The sequence below is a fragment of the Filicampus tigris genome, chromosome 18 (genome assembly GCF_054856515.1).
Source record: "Filicampus tigris isolate MCC_2025a chromosome 18, RoL_Ftig_1.0, whole genome shotgun sequence".
Taxonomy (NCBI): Eukaryota; Metazoa; Chordata; class Actinopteri; order Syngnathiformes; family Syngnathidae; genus Filicampus; species Filicampus tigris.
This window is the reverse complement of record NC_141234.1, coordinates 2942674-2964262: the sequence shown is the minus strand read 5'-3', so window position 1 is coordinate 2964262 and position 21589 is coordinate 2942674. Positions and strand designations below refer to the sequence as shown.

Here is a 21589-nt window from a genome sequence, read left to right as displayed (position 1 = left end):
AATAAGTTGCTAACTGCACACAGTAGGGCCTCAAACGAGTTTCCAACACAGGAGTTGAATGGAGTCGTTTCAATATTTTTTTTTCGTATGTCCTCAAGCACAATGTTCGAACTGCATGTTTCTGTGACAGCAACGGACTTTTCGAAAATTGCCTCATTTTTTACTAATACGTGAGCCTAGTATGCTATTGTTTTAATATTAATCATTATGTTGGTACTTGAAACGACAAGTATTTCTTATATTTTATTTTATATATTGTATTTTAATAAATATATTTTTCATATTTTATGAATTAGGACCATTTCATGAAACGATATGGCTCACGGAAAAACTGTGGCTTCTGGTCCCGCCTACTTTCCTAAATAGGCCAATGACGTGCTTAGGGTGGGGGAAGTGTCGCAGGCAAAATAATAGACCAATCGGGTGGCAGAGAAGTAAAACTAACCAATTACATGTTTAAGGCGGGGCCATCGTAGCCGAGGAAGAAAGGAGTCTTTGAGCACAACCTATATTCGCCATCTTAGATACGTTTAAGGCACGGTCACGTTTGCGCGTTAACTTCACAACCAGTTTTGTTCTATTTTGAATAGTTATTCGATAATTTGGAGAAGATGTCTCGTTTTTATAATAACCGCGGCGGCATGGGGATGAATCAATTCCAGCCTCGTCGAGGTGGTGGAGTCGGCGGTCCGATGCGAGGTAGTATCATGGGAAGCCCCAATTTTAGAAGTCACCCTTTCCAGAACCAGAACCGCCGGGGAGGAAACAATAATTTCAACCGGGGACAGCAGTCGAGTCCCCAGAAGCCACAGACCAACCAGGGCATGTCAAGCCTTCCACCGCCAACCCCCGGGCCTGCTCTCACCATGAAAGGCCCGATGGACAAGAAACAGGAGCAAGAAAAGCCGACAACCCCCGTGACGGAGCCGAAAGTTCAGCCCAAGCAAGAAATTACATCACCCCAGCCGAACCAGGCAAACAAGACCCCGCAGCTCAAGTCACCAACTCAGAATGCTAATGGGCCGCCACAACAGCAGCCGCAGAATCAATCTACGCTCTTGAGTCCCAAAACAGGCCCTCAGCAAAACCAACAGAATCAGAAAGCAGGCCCGCAACCAAACCAACAGAATCAGAAAGCAGACCCGCAACCAAACCAACAGAATCAGAAAGCAGGCCCGCAACCAAACCAACAGAATCAGAAAGCAGGCCCGCAACCAAACCTACAGAACCAGAAGGCTGGACAGCAACAGAACCAGCGTGGAGGCCAGCAGCAAAATCAACCGAACCAGAGGGGAGGCCAACAGCAAAATCAGCAGAACCAGAGGGCAGGCCAACCGCAGAATCAGCAGAACCAGAGGGCAGGCCAGCCGCAAAATCCGCAGAACCAGAGGGCAGGCCAGCCACAAAATCAGCAGAACCAGAGGGCAGGGCTGCCGCAAAGTCAGCAGAACCAGAGGGCAGGCCAGCCGCAAAATCAGCAGAACCAGGGTCGAGGCCAACAGCAACATCAGCAGAATCAGAGCGGAGGCCAACAACAAAATCACCAGAGGACGGGCCCCCAGCAGAACCAGAGGGCAGGCGTGCAGCAGCAAAACCAACAGAACCAGAGGTTGGGCCAGCAGCAGCAACACCAACAGAACCAGAGGATGGGCCAGCAGCAGCAGAACCAACAACAGAATCAAAGGCCAGGTCCCAAGTCGGGGGCCCAGATGAATACATTCAAGAAACCGGACCAGGGGCAGACGGAGCAGCAGCAGGTCCCGGGCACAAGCTCGGAACAAAGTCAGCCACAGGTTAGTTTTTGTACTTTTCCCTACATTGACAACAATAATACTATTATAATAATACACCTAAAAGCTGTTAAATCGTTTTAAAATGTCGAAGAAGACTGCTGTTTTTCTCTTTCATGGAGCGTTGTGTTCTATCACTGAGCACCCCGACCGGGCGGTGCTGCAAAAACCTGTTCAATAATGTGTTTGCTCTCTTTGTTTCGCGCAGCCGCCTGGGGGGTCAGGGTGTTTAAATCAAACGCACCCACCGTGTTTGCCGTCTGCTCTCCGCCATTTTGTGTGGGGGGAAAAAAAAACCCTTCGTCACACACTTGCATAATCGGTTGTTTGTGACCTACATATTTACCTTTTCGTTATTTCGTGATTTAAAAAAAAAAACGTTTGTGCCATCGTGTAAAAAGTTGTAGTTTTGTTGAATTGAGGTTGTTTGCGCTCAATTGCGGAAATGAACGAACGTTATCGTGGGAGACGTGAAAATGGCGACGAAGAAAATAAGTCATGACGACTCACTTTTTGTGCCCATATTTCGGACTGCATTTTGTACATAGTCTTGTCCGCATTGTTTGATACATTTTTTAAAATGTTTATTTTTCTATGTTTAGCAGGAATTCAAGGCAACACTGTCCATGTTGTTGAAACCCGGCGAGAAAACATACACACAACGGTGCCGTCTGTTTGTTGGCAACCTCCCTAATGACATCACAGAGGAGAATTTCAGAAAGATTTTCGCCAAGTATGGAGAGCCCAGTGAGGTCTTTATCAACAAAGGGAAAGGCTTTGGATTCATCCGATTGGTAAGGATTCACATAACTAACGTGAATGCAAGATAATGTTGGTTGCTACATCATTAAATGATTGTAACTCATTTATTTCAGGAGTCCCGTGCACTTGCCGAGATAGCGAAAGCTGAATTGGACGACCTTCCGATGAAAAGCAGAAGCCTCCGCGTTCGATTTGCCACCCACTCGGCGGCCCTTAGCGTGAAGAACCTGTCACCCTTCGTGTCCAACGAGCTCCTGGAGGAGGCATTCTCCCAGTTTGGGATGATTGAGAGGGCCATCGTCATTGTTGACGACCGCGGGCGTTCCACTGGCAAGGGCATTGTTGAGTTTGCCTCCAAGCCTGCTGCCAGGAAGGCCATGGAGCGGTGCAACGAGGGAGTCTTTCTACTCACCACGTAAGTTCTATCCCAAATGAATGCTTTTTTTTTTTTTTTTTTTTTAACTACATGATATCTTTGATGAATTAACTGTTTTTTAGGGTTCGGTGTTATTTTTTTCCCCTTTGGGACCATCAAGTGTTTTGAACAGAAGATTTTAAGGATATTATTTTTACCCTGTCTGTAGCATAGTTTCCCTCTGTAACCGTAACGTATCCTGAATGAAAGGGTTTTAAGATTGTACCCTCATATTTTTGTTTTAGCTCACCAAGGCCAATAGTTGTGGAACCTCTTGAGCAGTGTGATGATGAAGACGGACTTCCTGAGAAGCTGGCACAGAAGAACCACAGATACCAAGTGTAAGCATGTCCTTAGTTAATCCTTTCACCGTTCTCTTTGTATAATATGCGTCCACAGTTTAATATGACATTTTCCGTCTTCCCTGTGTTCTCTCAACAGCGAGCGAGAGGAGCCTCCGCGCTTTGCACGCCCTGGCACCTTTGAATATGAGTATTCCAAACGCTGGAAGTCACTGGATGAGATGGAGAAGCAGCAGAGGCAGCAGGTAGAGAAAAACATGCAAGAGGCCCGCGAGAAGCTTGAGAGCGAGATGGAGGACGCCTACCATGAACACCAGGCCAACCTGCTGCGCCAGGGTAAGACCGTCGCGGCTATGTCACGTCTGATTTCGATTGTCACGGTCCCCTCGAGCCAAAATTTCACGTTCCTCCGCAGACCTGCTCAGGCGACAGGAGGAGCTGCGACGCATGGAAGAGCTGCACAGTCAAGAGATGCAAAAGAGGAAGGAGATGCAGTTGAGGTACTGACGTCTTATCTGGTTGGAGCACCACGCTCTTTTGTGTGGGTGCGTGCGTGCCACAGCTCGTGCTAATGGCGTTATGTCGTTTGCGGGCAGACAAGAGGAGGAGCGTCGCAGGCGAGAAGAGGAGATGCTTCGCAAGCGTGAAATGGAGGAACAAATGCGTCGCCAGCGCGAGGAAAACTACAGGATGGGCAACTTCATTGATGTGAGTTCAATGTTTGGCAGATGAAGAGAAGAGAAGCGAAATCTGATGTAACAGCTCTGAATTGTTTTTCCAGAGGGAGAGAGACATGAGAATGAGTTCTGGTGCTGCAATGGGCATGGGAGGTAGGTTATGTTCTCTTTTGTGTCGTCATTTAGTTGGATAATGATCAGTTCTCATACAAAGCATCCACTTTACAAGGGATCTATTTGATGTCAACACTTTTAAGATTCAATTTCAGTTCACAGCCACTAGTGCGAAAATGATCATCACTATCGGCGTTGTGATCATGCGTGCGCAAAGCACACTAAGCATTGGTAGGACGTCTCGACGGGTAGAAAGCAATTTCATCCCATCGCTTGTGTCTGTTGTATGCTCGCGCTCACACTATTGCCGCTTTGTTTGTTTTGGGGCGGCTTCCTCCGCGAGACGGATTAGGAATCGAAATGTGGCACCAACATTTTAAAACCTGAACGATTTTGGGAGAACCAAAGTGCTAGTCTTTGTTCCACTCGGTTCCCGGTGCCCAACCTTACTAACACATAATAAGCACCTTGGTACATGCGCTGCTATGGTCACAAATGATGTCCAGACATTGAACATGCTGACAGTCCAACAGGCAAATTCAGATTTGATCCATTTAGTCAAGTCATCAACGGGGTGGTTGGGATAATTGGCTCTAAAAGTACTTGATAGCCGCAACCATAGCATCCTTAGTTCTGCAGTTTGGTTGACCCATTGATGTGTTTTGATCCAGATATGTCCTACGGCACCGTTACCCAGAACTTCTCCATGGGTGCCATGGGATTTGAGGGCCAGCAGGCAATGGGAGCGTCTCCAGGATCCCAGATGAGCAATGATATGGTAATGTATCCCTTTTTCGGCAAAAACCACTAGTTGATGTAGTGTCTTGTGTCTGGCGTTTCCCCCCCAGTGGGAGATGACTTGGAGCAGATGTAGTCGCAGGACGGGGGGGTTGTGCCCGGTCATTATGTCTACTCGCTTGTTGATTGTGGCGGATACGATTGTTACATAATACACTTTTTAAAAAAAATCTCTATTTTATTATTCTTGGCAAGCCAGTCCCCCTCAGTTTTGTTTTCAGTGGTTAAGCTTAAAGCTGACTGACAGCCTGCACTAAAACCTTAAACTTGTGTATATCACACTGTTTTGTGCTGTGGATCGCTACTGCAAGCCCTGTCTCTTGTGAGCTGGACAGGCACTTTTTTTTCTTGGTGTCTACCAGTGTTTTTAAAGCCCTTGTTGTTACATTGCTGTGCGAGCAGACCGAAGCATAATCCGTCATGAGAAGAAATCCACTCGACCTTTGGTGTGTTTTTGTGCTCCTTTAGTGCAACAATCCCGCAACTCTTGACACAAGTAGGCATTTATTTCACTCTCATGAACACCTGTGTGACATTTTTTTATGAAGTGTATTTAGTGTAGGCTGGCAGCCAAACCACAAACAAGAAGTGACTTAGGATAATTAACTCCTGGGGGGGCGGGCATAGCCTTGTGACATGAGTGCTCAGGTGTTTTTACTTTAGGATGCACAATTGAAATGTCAGTTGGTTTTATTCTTCTGGCTTGTTTGCATATGAAGTGACGAAGATGGCTGGAGAGTATCTGTAGTTGGCAACTCTGGCATAATTTTCCACCTGAAAATGCAGTGCGCTTGTATAAGGAGCATAGTTTAGAATTCTTCGCCCTTGTGACATTTTGTCACATTTGCGGAGCTGTCTTTTGAGACCCCTTGCCATGAATAATATTTCGCTGGCGTCGGGCCGAAACATCCTATGTCAAAATTTAGTAAGTGATTTTTGTTTTTTTTCACAAATGTTGGCGCACACGTGTATGTGTGTATTGTGACAAATTGAGCAATCTAAAGTGTTGAAACTGGCTTGCTCTCTTGGACGATGCAATCGATGTTAATGGTAGAACAAACATACCAACTTTTTTTTTTTGATCTCTTGAAAAGTGATGATTTTGGAGGTGAAAGGATTCCGCCCGATGCCAGCGATTTGTAATCCACAGTGCTCAATTTTAAATGAGCCAACGCCTTCTATGAAAAGTACGCCTTTTGTCAATTGTCTGAACTTTGAAGATTGTTACTTGCCTGAGAATTTTTCCAAAATCCAACTTTTGAATATCAAACTTGCTCAGTAGAAATACTTTTCACGGGGTATTGTGATCTGCATTTGTAACCAAAGTATGATTTGTGTGTGCTCATTTCCAAATATAATTTGCAGCCAATGACCCGCATTTGTGGGGGTGTTTTGTCGTATGCCATAGGAAACATTGATTCTGACAGCAAACGGAAGCTGTTTTACAGCACACGTGCCTTTTTATCCAGTGCTGTACAAGTGCAATCTTCTGTCTTCTAAGATGTCGACAGCAAATGATTTATTTGCACCCGTTTTAAAATCTGAACGAAACAATCACTTGTTCCTCAGTCGTCTGAGGCGTAGTCCTTTTAATGGTCCTGTTACCATAGTTTTTTGTTCTCCCCAGCATTTTCTAAATGTAGGGCCCTATGAAATCTGGCTTTGTTTACATCGATTTCGTTCACATCTGTCAGTTTGTATTTCTCAAAAGAAGTCTGATCAGAATTGCAGCCATTCATTAAAGACCCTGTAAAGTGAATTCAGCCGTGGTTCTAAATACTTGACACATGGCTTGAATATTGCTGGAAAACCATGTGAAGACTATAGAGCAATTTAGTACTCACGCGTGAGGATGTAATGTTACACTGTTAATCACTAGTTTGAATTTCTTGAATTATTTAGATGAGTTTTGAGCGGTCTAAATAGGTGGTGCACTGGTTCACTCCTTCGCTATGGGGGAGTGCCTTCATTTGCTACTCGCATGTCGTTAGCTCGCTAAGCCATGCCTGTACCCCAAAAACGCATCTCCCCTTTGGATAGTAGTCTGACGTGGCTGCTTTAGCACGCCTCGTTGTCGGCCTTGAGTGCACATATGTCACAGTGAGAGGTCGAGTAGGCCGGAGTGGGGATTTTATTATTTGTGTATGTATTTTTTTAAGGCTTGTTGACAATTAGCTTGTGGACAGGAGCTTTGTGCTGACATTGGCTGCTTTAGAGCGCCTCATAGTCAGTCCTGAGTGCGCCCCGAGCTAAAATAATTTTTAAAAAGTCCATTCGCTACAGCCAGCTTGGTGTTGGCTTGGCCTATTGAGAGCGCTTCGATGTCGCAGCACGGACAAGCCCTTCAACTACCTGGTGTGGGTTGTCAAATGTAGAAGGCAGTTTCACTTTACAGGGACTTTAACAACATTTGCTCAAAAACCTGAACTGACTTTAAGATTTACTATTTCAATCACAGACTTGTTTTTTGTTTTTTTGACTGACGTTACTTTAGCCACTTCGTATGAGTTATTTGACCGCTGCTTTATGAAAGCTGGTGCGAGTCAGAATTCCCATTTTAAATTCCGGGTTGAGCTGTGTCACATTTTTCTCAAATATTTTTTTTTTGTTGCTAAACTTGAGGTAAATTCCTGCGCCAATGCTGTTTCCACAAGGCGGATTTCATGGGGCCCTCCTGTAGCGGAGTTGACAACTAAGCGACGGCAGCCTCGGCTTGGCATGCACTGCTGAGGCTGTGAGGGAGGCATTGACTAACGAAAGCATTACCCTCTCTTCCTTTTCCGTATGTAACCTGTGGCACCTGTGGACCTTCATATTGGAACGAACGGTTTCTTCGGATGTGTGGCCTGCTGCTTTTGTTGATCGAAAACCCTCAATACATGCATAAACACTTTAATATACACACACACACACACACACATGCGTACATCCGCCTCCAACATGGACATGAACTTTGTGCTTGTGCACTGCCCCCCAACCCCTTTTGAACACCACCCCTCCCCTCTCGCCCGCCTCACCGGCACATTGCCCTGCACAGCGCAACGAGCGCTTCGCTCAGGGCGGCCCCCGAGGAATGGGTCCCGGTAACGGCTCTTACGGCAGGGTCCGCGAAGAGTTTGAAGGTCCCGTTAAAAAGGCGCGTTATTAAACGCCCTCCCTTGACGCTCCGCGCTGCAGCGTTTTTGTACAGATTCTTCCAAAACAACAAAGATACTGACTCAGTTTGTATTTAAGTTCCAAATGTTCCAGCATTTTGTCTTGACACTTCCTTTTATGACCAGTCAGTATACTCCCTTTTTTTATTTTGTATTGTCTCAAGTATAGGACGATTAGGTCTCCCTTTAGCTGTATTTGACCCCTGTATAATTCTTTTCTAGTATTGTGTTATGTGCTTCGTCGTGAATTGTCAATTTTCTTTTTAATTCTCCATGGCTGTGTTTGTGCCATTCACTTCAAGAGCATGTTACAATAAAGACAAAATGGGTTGAGTTTGGCCAAACCTAACATTTATTCTCACTGCGTTGTTCAGAAACAACCAAGCGGCAGCATTTGGTTGTCAACAATGACTGTTATCTCACTAGCATAATGTGGACTTTTGTCGTCATATAACGGGCCAAAACCTGGTGCGCTTAAATGCATTTCTCACACCGCACTATGAAATCTGTCCATAGCAATGGTAATCAGAGATGTTCCATCAACTCAGCTATAATATACAGTTGTTTTTGAAAAAAAAATATATTTTCAGAGTAGTCATAGAAGCCGATCATTGCAGTGTAGCGTTTTTCCAGCGCACACAATGATGGAAAATCATATAACTTAGCATGTGGGACCCAAAAAGGCCCATTTAAGAGTTGAGTAGACTTGACTGTATGTTGGGGTTGGTGTTGTTCCATATCTTTCAGCCATCGGTGGCCTCTTGAGTGCTAATACTGAAAGCATCGCCTTGATCCTATGTGCCCCGATCACTCAACTCAACTTCGTTTTCTCTGTAGAGCACTTTAAAAAAACAAGCGCAGCTGAGACAAAGGCTTACATGAACAACAATTAACAAAAAAATCACAATACTTTAAATAGAACAAATCAGTGGCAAAGTCAAAAACAAGACTCGAAGGTATCGAGCCTCATGCTGTGTTGAATGCTATGCTAAGGAATAGCAATCATTTTAAATATGGACAGCTGAAGGGGCCTGTCTATTGTGCCGGGGAGTCATTCCGCAGTCTTGGCCCAGGGACAGCCGATCCCCCTCTGAGCTTCTGCGTAACTGGTCAGCTGACCTCGAGTAGCATGCAGCAGCGTAAGATTGTAAGCAGATGAGAGCTAGCAGATCTCCCAACAACTAGTTGCCATTGTTGTCCGCAGCGTGACCCGTGCAGTGTCCTTACAGTGACGCCGTCAAAACTGCAGTCCTGTGTATATAGAAGCTATTTGACATGCATTTATTTGTGTGTTGACTACTCACAAGCTTGAACGACATCTGTAATGAGCCGTGCTTCCTTTCTATGGCTGGACTTAAGAAGACATTCTCCAAAGGAAGACCAAGTTGTCTTGGTTGCTTAATCAGAAGATTGCATATGACAGTGGCAGTTCATCTACTCCCGCTAAGTGATCGGTGATCTTTTTGATCTGTTTTCTGTTGTCTTTACATTTCTTCATATCACTTCTTCAATCTTTAAGTTTAAAATTGCGAGGCGTTTAATAATTGCACAAGAGCCACTCTTTCAGTACTACTCAGCAGTACTGGCGTATTTATTTCTGTCTGATGACAAATGTTTTTCCACATCAAACACAAATCTATACTGATTTGATTACAAATCGGGGATATTTTACATCTTCGTAAAGATGGAAGTGGAACGCAACATACTCCATAACAGGGATCGTCTCTTCGCTGTCTTAGCTCCTCCTACAATCTGACGAAGTTCTGCAGGATATTTCTGGCAGCCACTGGACACCCTCTAAAAACCCTCTAAAAACGTCCATAAGTTGATTTAGCCACACCAAATTCACACGGGACAAGACTGATCGGTGAATTGGGTTCAGAAAGTTAAGAAGAAGAAAAAATGAATAGTCCACTTAGGCTGGAGGTTGTCATCGGACAACTGACAAACAAAGCATCGTCTGTTGACCAGATCAGCGCCACTTTCTACATTCCAGGATTGGTTGTTCCACTCTGGCTTATGCTTGTAGAACTCTTTGAAAAGGTAAAAGACCCTCCCACTAACATACTTGTATGTACCAGCCAACATGGCTGCCTTCAATCTAGAAAGCTCATCCATTCAAAATGTTTTGGATAGTAACGCGCATTTGATGTGTTCTGGCCATCCTCCGTTTGCTGCTGTTTTCTGATCGCAGGATGGCCTGACGGCACAAGTTTTTAAGCAATCTGTGTCGCATTTCCATCTTCCATTAATTTTCCCCTAAATTGTTTGATGGGCGATCCATAACCGGCGGCCATTTTCAGACATCTATCAGATATTCCTCAACTTGGTCCATTTTTAAATGAATTCAATCCCAGCTTGGTCCACAAATGGGATTTAAAAACACTGGCCGGGAACATTTTTAAAGTCAAGCATATTGTCATAAATTTGACAAATATAGTTGTATGTTTTAGCTGTTGGATCTATGTAGTCTATTCTGCATTGTTACTTTGATGTGCTCTTTACGTTTTTTCTTTAACAGGTTTGACGGACTATAAAGATTTGGGACTGTGGAGGAAATTGAGGCTGTGTAGTGCTTTAGCAAATCTGTTAAACTTCAAGCGAGACGTGATGGTAGATTGTGACAGGCTGCATTTGGCTTTGCAGTCAGTGTAGCGCCAATGGAAATTGGTAGGTAACTGCCCCATCTGTAACTTGCATGTCAGATCTCACGGTAACCTCGTCTTGAACACACAAGTTCAACCAGCTCACTGAAGATGTTGAGAACTGCTCGAGTGCCCGCTTGTAAGTTTAAGATCGTTCGGTAGTCCTAAACCGTTTCAAAGACCAGATAAAATCCTAACATGCTATTGGTCTGCCAAAAGATAGCTACCATAGTGACAATGTGCAAGAGTAGACAAGGAATTTACTACTATCCAGCATAGTAGGTTTCAAAAATTTCAAAAGCATAATGCGCTGGGTTAAAAAAATATTACCATGTTAAAAACATCCACGTTTAGACACACAACAATGGATGCAAACGGTCTTTTGTCTTCTGGTTTTCACATTCTACTTTTTAAGTCATTTGGGATCATTTTGTTTTTGCCGTTTTGTCATGGTGCGGGAATTGCTTCCCCTGTGAGTTTTGCAGTCCATGGACGCAATCTACCAGTTACGCAACTAAAACAACTCAGCAGTGGTAACTCAACTTACGATTGACCCCCCCCCCGGCTTTACTTTCTTTTTAAGGTACGCGCTGTCGCTCAGCCATTTCTTGTTCTTGTCCAGAGCTGCGCGAAAAAAGATGAGTTACTAGCGCTGGATAGTGGAATCGAACTAAATAATCGGCAGCATTTTGGCAGATTGTAATTGTTCAAAAAAGAGGCCAAGTGCTTCCTTTTAAACTGTTTATTGCAGCTCCCAATTATGTTCCCTGTAAAACTGAACGTAACACGTTTAGCAGAACACCACAGAACTGTCTGAGAAAGTCCGCTAGCTTAATGTTAGCACAATATAAAACTCCATAGATGGGCTAATGAAACTAGCATCGTCATTGTTACAACCCTTAAAGCAAAGGTTATTGACACGAGTAGACAGACAATATGAACAAGCAGCGTGTGTATACGTACAGTATGTATTATACCGCCAAGGCGGACACACCAGAATGAACTACACGATTGACGCACCTTTATTTGTATAGCAAAGTAGCTTACTAAAATCATTAAAAGAATGTACATCGCAAGGACGAGATTTGGGGGGGGGAAAATGATTTTAGAAGTCATTTAAAAGACCATAATCATACCTATGGCTGCTTTTTTAACCTGGGTTTTAAAAGCATTTACGCTTAAGGCTAACATCAATCATTGAAACAGTAAATGGGGAACATGATTTTCTCATACATTTTAATGCAAAATAAAATGTTAGCCAGGTACTCAATGAAAAAATGTACTTATAATATTGGATAGTGACCACCTCAGTTCATATTCAATTAGCATTTCTTTAGGACCGAAACCATTTTGTGAAAATCATGATGCACAAATGGTTTAATTACAAGGTTTGCGTTCTGTTTATGTTCTCAATGTAAATGTTTTTATAAGTACAAGATTAGATTACAGTGCAAATTTACATATACAAAAATTTCAGTTACAATTTTTGTTGGCGTTTCATGGGTGGCAGGAACGTATTAATGGCATTTCCATTCATTTTAATGGGGAAAGATGATTTGAGGTACAAGACACCGCTGTCTTCTTGTAGCCATTGAAGATGAGATCGACATTGTACTTGTGCTTTTATTAATGTAGTTTTCCTTTCTTCCACACTTGTGGATTTAAATCAATGGAAAACTCTCGGTAATTGTAACTGGGATTTTTTTTTTCTTTTAATGCCAGTAAACGCCAAGGTTGCATGATTATATAACCTATTAACATCGTAAAAGGTGTTTTGTTTTTTTAAATATGACTCCTTTTTGTCCTTTAAACAGTAGCACTTGAGCCAAGTGTGCATTTTCAAAAAAAAAAAAAAAAGTTGAATGTTGTCTGTTTGGTGTACCATTTTGTTTTCTTTAACAGGTTTGTCCATCTTAAAAGGTGAGAAGGAACAATCCAAAGCAAGCAATTCAAAGTCTGTGCTGACTTCGCATGAACTGATTTTATTTTAAAAAAGAAAAAGAAAAAAGAGCGAAAGCTTCTGCAGTAGCTTGTGTGTAGCACTCATTGGGGTGGTGTGGATGGAAAAGGTATGGCGTGATTTTCTTCTCTTACAATAGACTTTGCGTATGTGATGCATCCGGTGCAGGCTATCATTTGTAATGGCGGAAGATCATTTTTGTTTGTTTTCTTTTTTTACTTATATTTTATTACGGGTTTTTCTTAACAACAACAGATCATTCATACTCTTTTACGCATCCCAAAATATAATAAAATAAGTCGCTTAGGTGATACAATCATTCCCAAATGCGTCCTTCCTATGCAGCAATAATCAAAATATGCTTTCATTGATTCAAAAGTGGCACAACCAAACACAAACCATTATGCAACCAGAGCACAAAAAAACAAACAAGAACAACAACAACATATTGCTTATTCCTACATTTCGTATTAAGTCGTCCGCAGGGCCCCCACAACATTTTAAAAATATGTAGTTGAAGTCCCAATGAGTAAGATATTCTTTCCATTTGATAGAGTTCTCTCAGCTTTAGAATCCATTTTTGTTTGTTGAACAAGTTTGAGTTGACGTGCACTTTAATATTCTGTAGTATTACCAGGCTTATAGCAACCATAGACTAAAGTCACTGTACAACAGAACCTCTGACGGTTGAACACTTGCCAGTCAACTTAGAATTTTTGTAGATTTTGAAGAAAATTCCACTTGGGGAAAAAAAAGCTCCAGGTTTAAACTGTAACTTTAAAAAAAACAAAAAAAACAGTTGACCTCCTTTTAATATGAAGGGAAAAAAATAGTCTTCAATGACTAATGTGAAGGTAGTTTTTGTTAACTGTGATAAGTCATAAGATCCGGTCCTAATATCACTTCATGGGGCAGTATCATTAAGAAAAGCACAGATAATCCGTAAGGCAATAAGATGTTGTCTCATGCATAGTTAGTCATTTCAACAAAACTCATATTTTAATTTTTCAATCTCTTTAAAGCATTCGTTAAACACATTGTGGCCGACGTTTTAGAAGGTTATTTGAGGGGTTTTTTGTGTGTGTGTGTTTGAATACCCCACCCGCTAAAAACAGTTTCAATCAGGCTGTTACAACTTGATTTTTAAAGTGGAAGTCGACCCAAACATTTTTTTCAAGAATAAGTTGTATGCAGGCGGAATGGTTAAAACGAGGCGTTCTGATAAATATTGTGTTTGTGGAATAAATTAATCCACCCATTTTTTGCCATCGCTGGGGGTGGCCATTTTGTCACTTCTGTCGACTGATAATGACAATGAGCAACTATGGTGTCATTTTCAGTCGACAGAAGAGACAAAATGGCCGCCCCCTGAGATGGCTCGATTTTGCTGCTTAACTCATATTCCACAAAGACAATATTAATCAGAATGCCTTGTTTCAACTAGTGGGCCTGAAAATAGGACATATTCTCTAAAAAAAAAAATGTTTGGCTTGACTTTCACTTTAAATGTTACGCAAGACCTAGTTAAGTGCTAAAATGAGTAAAACAGCTAAACACCTAGTATTGAGTTACTGTGTCCACCAATAGGTCCACAGTAATATTAAATTGTAGAACGCAAACATTGGACAGGTTGTTTGTTAATAATTGCCGTCCTTATTTCCCTCGTCTTACTAAGACTTGATGGGGTGCCACATCCCTTCTATGCTTTGTTGATCACGTTTCTTGCTGGAAATTGTTACCAATATTGAAAGCCCCCAATCCCATTTTTATATATATAAAAAAAAAAAAAACTAGTTGAACCAAGATTTTTCTACTAATAGTTTCAGAACTAATACCACCAATATCTTGTATGTATGTAACATGATCACGAGGCAATTATGCATTTTATGGTCTCGCAGTCACCATGACTACAATGTGGCCTGTGACTAAAATAAGTTTGACAACCGGACTCCTTGATACCAAATTTCTGCTAAGCGTTATTGGTGTATAATAAAAGACCACGGGTTGTTTCGAAAGAAGTCCTCTAGCAGTTCTGTCTCCCACTTCATGTCTTTTTCATTTATTTATTTATTTTTAATACAAAAAGCTGGTCATTGTGGACCTAAACCTTATCCACCGAGTGATCCAACCAAGTGTGGCCCGCTGTGCTTCAGTGTGTGTGTGTGTGTGTGTGTCATGTCTTTGGCAAAGCGAGCTGCGTTAGCCGCAAGTCAGCCAGCTTGTCAGAGACGGGCTGACCCAGTCCGCAAGTTACATTGCTCCATGACTAGTTCCGCAGCAGTCAGTGGACAGTAAAGCCTGGACTTGTTTGCACTGCAGCCAGAGAGGTATGCTAACACGGCACGAGCAAGGTAAGTGCTCATCCATGTTTACCTTATCCAAGATGTACAGATGTCCCATAACTCCTCTCTGTCCTCACTCATGTCACGGTGAATATTTTGAAGGGCTTCTGGCATCACACTTTGGATCCAATGGCATCACAGTGCAGATCCTACAACTATGTGTGCGTGTGTGTGTACATAAAAAAAAAAACAAAAAAAAAAACAAACTAGCCTTGTCGACTGCAGTGTGTGTGCTTGTAGTGCTGCGTAAGTGAGTGGCTGAGACGCTGGTCAACATTCTGGACCAGACATCAAGCATAACTTGGAAACCGTACGTTTGTTTGTTGCCTTGTGACATGGACTCAAGAGGCGCCCTGCTTACTGTGATCTAGGGCAATGTTACCCAGGAGGCTTTTGTGGCCAAAAGTTGCAGTTTTGGTGATTTTTCTTTAAATAAATAAATAAATAAAAAGTGCTGCTCTCAAAACGATCACTCGCAACCCGAACTGAAGTAAAAACTCAAGTTTTGTTTGCACCAAGCAAGGACAGTCTCCATACCGTACCGCGCACACGTTTTTTTCCGTTGTATTTTTCATCTTTGCCTTTTCAGGCGGAATGTGCCAAAGCACATTGCCTGTTCATACAATTACAACCAGATGTGTGCCAATGTCAAATTTGTCAACGCAAAGGTGTGGCCAGTCGGTATCAAATGGCGAACGACATTATACGACGCCAGCAATATACCAGGTTGACTTGACCTCCTGATGTCCCACATTATTCAGCGAGCCGTGGAGATAAATAATGGCCAGTGAGAAAGTTGCTTCAGTAACGCTTTGGCACATCTCTAGCTGGATATCAGCCGTGGTAAGGACAAAGGCAGCCCAAAGCCTTGTTGGTGCCTATGATGTCCTTATTTACAAACCCATCAGTGCTCCCTTCCGATTGGTATTGCGATGTACTGGACGGCTTGGTGGAAACTATATGAACAATATTTGTAGTACTCTTTTGTTTTGGTTTTACTTCTACTTCCTATCATCTGAACCCAGAACATGACTTGGATGTTTGTTGGGTTGCTTCTTGTACATAATGGGGTGGGATTGAGGCATATCTTTAAAAAGAACCTGAAAAAGTCTCAACTGGAGTTCATCTCTTCCATATAAATAACATCTGTGTTCTGTTGGCGGGGTTTTGGGAGACTTGTTTTTGTTGATTTTTTGAATAAAAGGGTGGTGTCCAATGACATGGTAGGCATTGATATGACGGTTGTTAGCCTCAGCCAGCGTTTGGCAACCATCAATGAGCCGAAGTACCTTTTTTTTTTTTTTCTTCTTTTTTTTTCACAAAACTCGAGGCACATTTGCTAAACAAATGTCACAAAAGTGTGAAATCCTGAGATAATTATCTAGTGGACTTGGTGGGAAATTTGGGCCTGTAATTCTGTTATATGAATGACAACACATGGATACACAGGTTTTCTTGTACCGTCTCTCATATAATTGAACATTACGCTCTTCCACCGTTTGACTATATGGAATAGATGCACGAACAAAGATATTTGTAAATTTAAAACCCACATTATTTCCCACAGCAACCCTGATAATCTCACAGCACCACACACTTATCACACCTTTTTTTTTTTTTTTTACCAGTATACACTGAACCCAAAAGAAAAACCGGTCTGTGGTTTGCAGTCATGTCATGAGTCGAATTGACAAAACATTGAAACAGCATTCATGGTTTGTGCAACACAAATACACAAGACTTTTGCACCAAGAAATCATCTCTGAACTCATTTCATATGCTAGGTCTGTTGTGGGGTTGGGCGGGCGCACCTGAATACTTTTTGTCGTTATTGCAGTCATTGTGCTTCCACCTTGAGGTCTTCTCTTGTCGGCCATTGTCGCACCAGCGAGTGGCCATTGCGATTGCCTGGTTTTCAAGGTACCGCCCTGTATTTGCTGTCGAGACATGTCCATCTGCACTGTGATCCATCCCATTGCCTTTCTCAAGAGTCCAGTGGTCCGGACAGTTTTCAGTGCCCTGCGACCCAAACGCGAGTGTGATGCCAGAACTACCCTCGCGGCCACTGTCGGCTGCCAACGTTAACGCGAAACCAACTTCGCCGTTTGCGGGAGAAGCTCTGTTGCCACTTGGCGAGGTCGCGTAACTTGCAACATACTCAGGGACTTGGACGAATGCTGTGGTCTGGAGTTTTGTCATATATCCTTGCAGCTTGACAATTGAACAGCAGAGGTGGGGGGTGGGGGGGGGGGGGTTCAAGACACATGACTTGACTCGAGTCTGACTCCTCAAAGCAGCCATTTTAAGACCTGGTTTTGTTTGGAGAAAACTAAAGCGGTTGTTTAAAAACTATTGACTCAATTTACATTCGGCAAAATGATTTGACAAGTCGAGTTTAGTCCAATCATGTAACCGGTTTGATGTATTTTTGGGGACATACAATCAATTGGCATATGAGAGGTGATCGACTTATCGACCTGACGCCTAAAGTCAATTTTTCAAAAGATTTTTTTTTTTTTTTTTTTTAACTGAAGACTCGACCTTTTTAACACAATGACTCAACTTCTTGCTTGTAATTTAGTGTTGACTCAATGCAACTTGCTTCATTTTTTTTTTACCCCCTGTAACCCGGAGACTAAATTAGGACTCACACGTGTGAGTGACCCACCTCCCACCTCTGGTGAACAGTGCAACTCTCATACCCCATATGACACTTTTCAACTTCTGCCAAGGCCACACTGCACAATTTCACCAATTAGCAACAATACCTGAAGAGCTGTAAACGTCGATCGTAATCAAATCTTTGCGTGAAAGGGTTCTTCCCTTTTTCTTTTTTCCACATTCTTTTTACGTATGTGCCATTTTGAAGCAAATGATTTTTGCTTTGCACATTCTATTCTTTGCATTTTATCGCCTTGCCTACGCGTTGGTTTTGTCAAACTTTGGAGAAAGGAGAAAAAACAAAAAGTTCCTGTCGACTCAGGAGCTTGTGTAGTGTGACCCCATGGCCGTCTCACATATACGACATTAACAGTTCTCGTGTAGTGCATGTCCATATTGTAACTTTTTTACACTGATGCACACACGCACACAAAACATGCGCAAGATGCCATTTTTGTTTTGACTTTTCCCTGTCAGCTTCTCACTGTGTGTGTGTGTCTCACCACAGGGGCCTCCACCGGCCGACGGAGGGTGACCAGCGTCACCGCTTTTCCATTACGGTAACTTCCCACTTTATGGCAGTGTTGTAATTGAAAGGAACAGCTTATCTGTAGATGAGATTTAAAAAAAAAAAAAAAAAAAAAAAAAAAAAACTTTATAGAGCTTTTATTACATCCGATACAAAGACGTGTCTCATACTTTTTGTTACATAATTGTTGTAATATAAAGCTTTTTTTCTGTGCTTCCTATTTCCAGGGAACATGGTCACTGGCGAAATGAGTCAACAACCTCAGCAATGGCGACACCTTGCGGGAGGCCCCGTGCTCGCGAGCTTTTACACGCTCACAACAAAGATGTCCCGGATCAACCCGGTGTGAGTGTGCTTATATACCTCATAAATGAATCTTAGTTTAAAGCTCTAAGAGGGTTTTTCTCTCCTGGCAGAGGCGCACGCTGTGATGCATCACTCTGGACGATGACGCAAGAGGACGCGTGAATGGATGGATGCTCTGAAATAACGAAAATAAAAAAAAGATGCTCTTGAGTCTTTAGTGTCCTCTCCTTTCTTCAGTTAAGCGTAACAGCGGCAGGAAGCACAAAAAGTCTCCAGTATCCGATTACCCCCCCAGCCCTCGACTGTATCACCAAACTCGCTCAAAAGCGACGTTAATCCTACCGGAAGCCTCTTGCCAGCTGCAGAGCTCACGTTTCCCGGAAGGAGGTCCAGCCCCGAGAGACCGAAGCAAGGTGATCCACACGGCGGTGGCCAGATAGAATGTGTCACACGGTACTCACACCGCAGGTACGTGTGAAAGACTTGACCTTCACGGTCATCTGATCTCCGATTAAAACCAAATACCTTTAACCAGCCCCTTGCAAGCTGGCTTTGCATTTTTAAACAGATTCCATCCAAACCATGAATCCATGATGCTTCGTACAGTCACAACATTGAATCGGTTTATCGCTCGGGGTATTTTTTCAAGCTCCCCACGAGGGGAATAACCGCCACAGAGGGAGACCGTCCGTATAACAGTCTGCTAGCTTACCGCTAAGTGTAAATGATAAAAAAAAATATTTCGAAAATGTTTTCAAACTCAACTTCTTTGCCATCTCTGTTTCTCGCCTGTAAAGTAACCCAGAACGGGATACAACGGGGTTTGAGAGGAAGTAGCGGCGGTGGGCTGCACCTGACCGCTGGCTGCCATCCATCTTTAATAGCGCTCGTGAATGATTGATGCTAGCAGCTGCCCACACAGGTGGAACGCAACTATCCCATGTACGCTCACTTCCCTCCGGGCCCTGCGGAAGGAGGACAACCGCATCCATCCATGTCCGTGTGTGGCGGCGACCGTGTCCATTCATGAGTGGCATCGCTGGTGCGCCGCCGCCCGTCGTGCTCGGCGTGGGCATCGGCGGACCCTGGTACCCGAGACCCGCCGCTCCGATCCGGAGCGGCAAGAAAACGACGCCGCTGAGGCTGCCGTCGCTCTGCGTGCCCACCAGAGCACCTGCTGGCAGGCGTGGCATCAACATGTCTAGATTCAGGTAAATTTAAAACACTATATGAGTGAAAGTATTGGGATTGGTCAAGTAAAAATTGGGGCCAGTTTCTGTTGAGTTTTTTTTTGAGAATGGGAGTTTTGTTGATTTGTGGGGTCAAAGAATACCTGCTGCCTTTCCATTTCACACATCAATCTCATCCAAGTAGGCTGTTTTCATGTGTGTGTCTGTCAGCATTATGGATGGACATGCCAAGTATGACCAACTCCAAATCCCTGTGAGTGTGAAACTGAGCTGACCCGGCACCCCGCGGCGTTGACCGCCATCGACCCCGGCTCGTCTTTTCCACTGTGTCAAATGTTTGGTGTCAACAGAGGGCAAGTTAAGCTTGTGACTGGAATTACGGCGTCATTGTTGTGCCCCGTTTGATAGCATCGTCCCACCCTACCCGCATAGTGTGCCACTCAACAGGCGAAAAAAAACTCTGGGCTTGAAACTGATAGGGACCCGATGCAGCGCCCTGTGGTGCACCTACATAAAAGAAAAGCCCTCCAGTGGAGGATTTGATGGGTGTCGAGTGAGTGCGCAGCACATTAAGTAGCTTTCAGTCCTCCTATTGAAGGGATTGTGATGTTCCCTTTTGTTGGCATAACTGTACTGTTCCGTAATGTGTATTATTAATCCAGATGTGCTGGCCACTACCCCACCATGCTGCCCGCTGTCAAGGTGTATTTTTTTTTATTTCTACAGCCTCAGCGAGCCATCCCTGCACCATACAAAGGACAGCGCCTCATTTGAAACCTTCAGCTGTATCCGGCCTCCTCCGTTTTGCAAGTCTTGCGGGCCCCCCAAGGTCCAGCCACCACCAGCAACCAGTCATACTCACACAGACCTCCCCTCTTTCCAGCCCACCTACATCCACGTGTCCCAAGCTATCCGGCTCAACTCCAAAGCTGGAGTTGCTAGGCCTCGCTCGCACACGCCGGCCACCGCCGCGAACCTCGGCCCCCTGGGACCGTTCGGGCCTCTGGCCATGCGCGGCCACAAGCCCGAGCCGCTGTCTGTCATCGGTAAGCCGTGCGTTTTGAACTGGAACCAGCGCCCTGTCACGGGTCCGGCGCGCCATCACCTCCACGTGTTCCTGCCCACGGAGGCAGAGGAGGAAACGGACACCAAGTCTGTGGACGAAGGCTTTATGGATGAGTTGGATGCTAAAATGGCTTCTCTGAGGAAGGAAGACGCCAATCGGTTGGCGGTGTTGCCACCGGGTTTGGCCAAAAGTGTCTGAGTCCTTCTCAACCACTGATTTTGGTAAACAGCTACAAAATAAATTATATTTTCTTTTATTATTTATCGTCTTCAACATGTCACGTTATCAACCATATTGTCAGTGTGACTAAAATATACATTTTCAATGATATTTTTGAGTTAACAGATGAAATGTTAGAGATTTTTGTGTAGAATGTCACAAATAACCACTAATGTCAAAATAATCCAAATTCTAAATCTAATTTCATTGGGTATTTGGCAGTTTTTGAGGCAATGACTCATCCTGGCTGTTGGGGTTAATTGCACCCTTTCACCTTTGTCACGCGCAAAAACATTTGACATATTGTTTAGATGTGTGAAGTGTCAGTTGAAAAGATGTTTCTTGACATAAATTGCTTCAAAACCAGATGGAACGCCGGCTGTAATTTACATTTCAACAGGTAAGATTTAAAAAAAAAAAATCTGACATAGTTATTATGATCAATTGACTTTCTATTGCTCGCATTAATGGCACAGACGCGCTCTTTTGATGGGGCTAGCAGGCTAGCCGTTGTGCTTTGCTACATTACTCAAGACAATCATTTTTTTTGGTAAGGGGGTGGGGGGTGACCTTTATGGTATATATATGGCGGCGCAACCCTAAACACTTAACGGTTGAGGTTTTTGCAGGTTATTCTCTTTAGATAACGATAGAGGAG

The 21589-nt window shown here is 43.5% G+C and overlaps 2 protein-coding genes across 4 annotated transcripts; both read left to right on the top strand.

Moving 5' to 3' along the window:
- The first annotated feature begins 477 nt into the window (after positions 1-477).
- sfpq (splicing factor proline/glutamine-rich) lies at positions 478-18666 on the top strand. Of its 3 annotated transcripts, none has more exons than XM_086013561.1 (12): positions 478-1793; positions 2396-2584; positions 2666-2967; positions 3213-3308; positions 3409-3605; positions 3685-3769; positions 3866-3977; positions 4051-4099; positions 4732-4838; positions 7896-18181; positions 18378-18495; positions 18567-18666. In XM_086013561.1, the coding sequence occupies exons 1-10, from the start codon at positions 612-614 to the stop codon at positions 8004-8006; spliced, it is 2430 nt and encodes an 809-aa protein (XP_085869687.1). In that variant the 5' UTR covers positions 478-611; the 3' UTR covers positions 8007-18181; positions 18378-18495; positions 18567-18666. The 3 variants fall into 3 exon arrangements, with proteins under 3 accessions (XP_085869687.1, XP_085869688.1, XP_085869685.1); XM_086013562.1 differs by having other exon boundaries at positions 2393-2584; positions 18130-18181; XM_086013559.1 differs by having other exon boundaries at positions 2393-2584.
- A 1011-nt stretch (positions 18667-19677) lies between these two features.
- On the top strand, positions 19678-21297 carry LOC147131969 (uncharacterized). The gene has a single exon (XM_086013563.1). It carries the CDS (start codon positions 20290-20292, stop codon positions 20908-20910), a length of 621 nt encoding a protein of 206 aa, XP_085869689.1. The 5' UTR covers positions 19678-20289; the 3' UTR covers positions 20911-21297.
- The last annotated feature ends 292 nt before the right edge of the window (positions 21298-21589 follow it).